The sequence below is a fragment of the Podarcis cretensis genome (assembly GCF_951804945.1).
Source record: "Podarcis cretensis genome assembly, chromosome: 1".
NCBI lineage: Eukaryota > Metazoa > Chordata > Lepidosauria > Squamata > Lacertidae > Podarcis > Podarcis cretensis.
This window is the reverse complement of record NC_137170.1, coordinates 32,374,447-32,380,536: the sequence shown is the minus strand read 5'-3', so window position 1 is coordinate 32,380,536 and position 6,090 is coordinate 32,374,447. Positions and strand designations below refer to the sequence as shown.

General features: G+C 45.5%; 1 protein-coding gene across 4 annotated transcripts in view; it reads left to right on the top strand.

Annotated features, from left to right (window-relative positions):
• Positions 1-1,625: 1,625 nt before the first annotated feature.
• The window catches only part of YLPM1 (YLP motif containing 1), a 59,778-nt gene continuing 55,313 nt past the window's right edge, over positions 1,626-6,090 (top strand). For 2 of the 4 annotated variants that reach the window (XM_079971750.1, XM_079971747.1), the window contains exon 1: positions 1,628-2,726. In XM_079971750.1, the coding sequence (XP_079827876.1) occupies positions 1,719-2,726 (1,008 nt within the window). In that variant the 5' untranslated portion in view covers positions 1,628-1,718. Of the gene's footprint in view, positions 2,727-6,090 lie in introns of all 4 variants that reach the window. The other 2 variants (XM_079971749.1, XM_079971748.1) reach the window with 2 other exon arrangements.

Here is a 6,090-nt window from a genome sequence, read left to right as displayed (position 1 = left end):
TTGGCTTTTGAGAATTTCTCTTTTTTTCTCTGAGTCCTTTCTCAAGTTGCAAATGTTTCAGTTGGGGTTTCTCATGACAAAAAGTTGGGAAGGTTACTTTTGGTGGGGTTATGCAGAAATATGGTAATTTGCCAAACATTCCTGAGTAAGTTTAGCAGTCAGTCATAAGACTATCCTCTTGTGGATCAGGAATTAGTTGAGTCACAGGAAGCAAAAAGTCAGAATAAATGGACAGTTCCCTGAATAGAGAGAGGTAGAAAGTGGATTTCCCCTGAGATCGGTATTGGGACCAGTGTTTTTTAACTTGTTCATTTAGAACTGAACAGTGAGGAGGCCAAATTTGCTGATGATACTAAATAGTTCAAGGTCATTAAAACAAGAAGAGATTGAAAAGAGCTCCAAAATGACCTCTCCAAACCGAGCGAATGGGCGTTAGAAGGGCAAGCACCTTTCAATGTAAATAAGGGTAAAGTGATGCATATTAGGGGTGACAGACCAGATAGCTTGATGAACTGGAGGTGACAGCCCAGATACCTTGATGAAGTTGTTGACCTAGTGTGTGGTGGCCGTGAAAAGGGTAAATTCCATTCTAGGGATCATTAGGAAAGGAATTGAAGATAAAACTATGATTATAGAAATCTTTGGTGTAACCACATTTGGAACATTGTGTTCTGGTCACCTCATCTCAAAAAGGATATTGCAGTTGAAAAAAGGCGATCAATGGTCTGGAAACCAAGCCTTATGAGGATCAGTTGAAAGGAGATGGGTGAGGAGACTGAGAGGGAGCTATGACAGCCATCTTCAAATATCTAAAGGGTCACATGGAAGAGTGAACAAGTTTGTTTTCTCCTGGTCTGGAGGGTAGGACTCGAACCAATGGCTTCAAGTTATAAGAAAGGAAATTCCAACTAAACATCAGGAAGAATTTTCTGACAGTGAGAGCTGTTTGACAGTGGAGCTATCTCCCTCGTGAGGTTGTGGGCTCTCCTTCCCTGGAGGTTTTTAAGCAGAGGTAGGATGGCCATCTGTCATGGATGCTTTAGCTGCGATTCCTGCACTGCAGGGGGTTGAACTGGAGAACCCTTGGGGGTCCCTTCCAACTCTACAATTCTATGATTTTAGGGAAATGCCAACCTCAGCACTCCCTCAGCATCTGAAATGTGCCCACTAATCCCAAAAGGTTGGTGGCCCAATGTGAGTTGGAAGGATGGTGATGTTTTTGTTTCTTTCAGTTGCCAAACTAATGCAGGATCCATCTTGCTCTGGTCCTACTAGTGGGCTTCTCAAGCATCTAGTTGCCAACTTCCAGAACAGAATGCTGAACAAGTTCCACAAGGTTGGCATCACTTATATTTCCAAATAATGAAATCATACCGATAAAAAACCGGTATGGAAGGGGAGGGGCATATTTGATGGACGTTATTATAAAAGCTGAAGTTCTGCGACAAGGCTACAGGCTCCCCCTTGTTCCAGGCGACATAGCCCTGCCTTGGCCAAGGCGTTCTCGCAGGGAGCGCCCAGTTTGTTGCTCCGTGGAGTCAGTTGCCTGGGGCCGGACCGGAAACACTCTAGCTTGAGGAAGTCGCTCTCTATGACTCCGGTTATCCACGCAGGCGCAGTGGACCGCACGCGCCCCCGCCGCCACCCGCCGCTTTCGCGGCCTGTGTTTAGGCGCCGTCGCCGCCGCTGCCGCCTGCTGAGAACCGCTTCCCGGCTCCATGTTCCCGGCGTGGGGTTTGTACGGGGCGGCCCCTGGGGCTTACCCTCCCCCGCCCACCATGATGCCTCCGCCGCCAATGGCCGGGCCTCCTCCGGCGGTGCTGCCCAGCGCCATGCCGCCGCCGGCTCTGGGCAGCTACGCGGCTTCGTCGGCGGCTCCTGGCGCCGCTACGGCCGCCGCCGGCACGTCCGGCTTCCTGAGCCTGCAGGAGCAGCACCTGGTCCAGCTGCAGCAGCTCCAGCAAATGCACCAGAAGCAGCTGCAGTCGGTGTTGTTAGGCGGGCCTCCCCCGCCACCCGGCGGGCCTCCCCCGAGCCTGCCGCCGCCGCCGCTGCCCAGCGCCGCTCCTGCTCCCCCCGCCGCCGCTCCCTGGCAGCCGCCGCTGCCCCAAGGGCCGCCCTCGGCGCGCAGCTACCCGAAGCCGTTCAAGCACCGCGAGCCCTCGCCGCCGCCGCCGCCGCCTCTCCCGCGGGACGCGCTGCTCCACAATGCCCAGAGGCCTCCCCTGCCTCTCGGAGAGGATGTCAAGGAGCCGCCTCGGGATGAGTGGAAGCCCCATGGCCCCGCGGCCAGCTCTCGCATGGATATGGACATGGACCTGTCCTCTCCGCCGCAGTCACCGGCCCAGCCGTACATGCCCTCAGGACCCTCCCTTGAGACGGACCCTTACATGGCTCAGGCTCTGCCGCCACAGAACTCCTCGTCGCAGCCCTACCAACCCCATTCGAAGTTGCCTAAGGCAGCTCCACGCACCTTTTCGGACCACCCTCCTCCAGCCGTTTCTCAGCCTTACCAGTCCCAGGCTTACCCACCCACGCCCCAGACCTCAGCTTGCCAACCGGGCCAGCCCCTTACTCCATCCGACTCCCGCTTTGCCCCATCCCAGATTCCTCAGCCTGCTCTTGAACCTCAGGAGTTAAGACAGGGCAGTGGTCCAGACATAGATATTAGGTGTGAGCGACAGCAAGCCGCCCTGCACGCAGACCCCTCCACAATGACCGCCCAGGTAAGAATGATGTGTCCGCTGTAGTTTGAATAGCTGATAGGACCCAGGGGTGAGATGTGCATAGGTGGGAGTTGAAGTAAGATAAAATTGACGAGATGGAATAGCAGGTTCTCATTTAAATAGCAGGCATCTTGGTTAAAATTAGGCCATAGGGTCTAAAGCAAAGATGGCTGACCTCCCACCCAGGAGCCTAGTCTTGACTAGACCCATGAGAGAGACCTCACCAGTTTTGATGGTGGTAAAAAGTGCACACAATCCTGGGTGATAAGAGAGGAGGGATTTAAAACTACCCAATCCAATGTCCTGATGATGCAAATTATCTCGTCCCTGGTTATCAGAATGGCCATCTGATGAGTGGGGAGGAGCTGCTGGCATTCCTACTTTCATTTATTTGCTGAGTTATTTCTTTTCTACTGTCATATTGGGGCTGCTTGATAAATTATGCGTTTCCCAAACAAAAAAAGGACTTCTTTGTGTAGGAAATGTGAAAACTCACAGGTTAGCGCCATGTGGGCGCTAAGTCTGCCTGGACAAGCATGCATAAGTTCATATCTTTTCTTTGAAGGAAGTGCTTTCATTTTAGAAAACAGTAACAAATAAATTGGCTTTAACGCACCTTTATTTTTTTGTTTCAAAACAGGAGTGGATTGGAGGGGGGCTTAATAGAAGCTAAGAAGTCTCAGGCCTAGAACATTGGGTTTTTGTTTTTATTTTTAAGAAACTGAGTGCCTCAGAGTTAGGCAGAATGCTTTTCAACTTTGAAAATCACAGGCAGTCCTATGGTTGGGGACTACGAGAGCGCTTCTGAGAAGGGTTGTGCTGTTGTTCCTTTCTTTTTTTGATTTGAAATAAGATTCATTTCCTCCTTTAGGAGCAGAGTGGGTATGATTTAAACATGTTGCTCATTCACAGCAAGCCATAATTTGTTTCTAACTATGTTTTTCGTGGCATTTGAAAGGGGCTGGTATGGAATTACCTTGGATTGTGATGTAAGCATTTCACTCCCTGGGGCCCCATGTCCATTTCAGTCGCTCACAATTGATGAGGGAATAACAGCAGTGATTTTATTTTCCTTTTTAGTTACCTTCAGAAAAGATAACTCAACCTGATAAATAGTCATAGGATTGCTGTCAGTGGTATACCATGCAACTGCAGTCTATAGTTTACCATAAGGGAGAATGCTGGAGGGGAAAATAACACATGTGCTATTTGCCTGTGTGTTTTCTACTATTCTCTGAACTCTGTGGTATTCTTGTTAGTAGCATATATAGCTACTATTAATAATTATTGTGGTGCTTTGTTTATAACTGTACAAAAGGGAATTAGCACTTAGGCACACGTATCCAGGCAGACTTGCCACCCCATGATGATCTAACATTAATTTTACAATTCCTGTGAAAATACATGAGAGTATATAAGAAGTGGAAAAGAAAGGGGTGCCTTTCTTTGAAGCCTTTTGCAGAGCAGATCTGTAATTTCTTCATGTAACAGTTGAAAATTTCTAAGATGGAAAGAATGAAAAATGTATACTTCATTGATGCTAGTATCCTGTGTGAGGTTGGAGCAGGGATTCAGAATGGTGCATGCTCAGATTCTTCTTTCTCCTTCTATGCAATTTGTTTAAGCTCAGTTATGTGTAAGGCAGGGAGAAAAAGGGATATGCCTAAATTTTATGTTACATTGTACAGTACATTTCATTTGTATTTGTTTAAGATTTTGATTGCTGAGAGTAATTTTGTGAGCCAGTTCTCAAGCCAGTTTTCAGATCTTTAATTGTAAGATTTCTATACCAAGTGATAGGGGTAGATTACTGACCTGTTAGTTGAGTCATCATCATAATTTATTATTATTTATTATTTATACCCCGCCCAACTGGCTGGGTTTCCCCAGCCACTCATATAATTTTATCATATTGATAAAATCATTTCTTAAGCTATTAGGAGGTCAAATCTTACTAATAATTAGTCAGCCGATTAGCTGTATTCTTACTGCTTCTGGTAGAAGGAGGGGTAGCAGTCTAAACCTGCATTTTCTGCCCTTCCATTGTCTCCTGGGGTGAATTTAGTTATTATACCTGCATGTTGGGTGATGTAAATTATGTCAGGTTCTGTGGGTCAGAGTGGAACCAATGGATAGACAGTGTTAGGATGTAGTGCAATTTTGTTATCTCTCTCCATGCCTTCAACATACCCATTCACCACCCCCCTTGACAGAACCCTTCTTTTGTCTTTTACACTGACATAGCTTCTACTGGTTTAATTTGGGGAGATATACCACTTCCTAACTACTGTATATGGGGGTAAGGATTGCATTGTATGTCCCATTGATCTCAGTGAGACTTTCTCAATAAAAAACACAGGGGATTGGGGCTGTTCTGGTCGCTCAGACAGAAAACAGGAATTTTGAGGAAAAGGGAAATTAGATATATGCAGTATTGGCTGTACTGGCACATCTTTAATTTTTCTGCAATCAGTAGTTGCCCAGATGTTTACAATGTAAACTTTATATAGTGTAAGTAATCCTGATAGGGAGACCATATATCTATGTGACCCAATCATATTCTATGTGTTCTGTAGTCTACTATGAAAAATGAATAAAGAGGGGTTTTTCATGTTAATCAGTTTCACAGATAAATAAATGTTATTAGAAATGAGTGCATGTGGACATGTGCACACATCACAATCATCACAGTTTTAAATAATTAACCAGAAAACAGAAATGTCCAATCTATAATAACTGATGACTTCAGAGGTATCAGCAGAGGATTCTCTCTATATAATTTTGCTTTCAAAACTTAAGAAAGCAAAATTTCTGCAGGCTTTTTTAAAAAGACCTGAATCCTCCCCACAAGAGAATGAGAATAGCTCCAAAGAAAGGGAGAAATGTTTTATTGACCTCTTTGAAACACTTATCATAAATACAATTTTTAAATGTTTGTAGAATTTATTTAAACATCACCTTCCTTTAAGCAAAGAATCAAGAAATGGTGAAAAATTAGTATTGCAGCAAAGTATGTAGAGATGGGTCTTTGTAGCTACAGAGTACAGTAATTGGAGTGAAGCTACAAAGCAACTACAGATGAAGACAAAGCCAATCATGGTTGTATGCATTTCTCCATATTTTAGCACTCATCTAAGTAGCATTTCGACATCCAACATGTTATAAGATTCTCCCTGTGTTTATACATATTTTGATAGAAAACAAATACAGTTGGTGTCTTTAGCACCAATAGATGCTGAAGAAAAATTGGGTTACAACAGACCCAGGGCAGACAAAAGGGTTAATCTGAAGCAGAATAAAAGTGTAACCTGCACAGTGGTGTTTTTTACTGTAGAATCGGGGGGGGGGGGCATGTTCCTTGCTT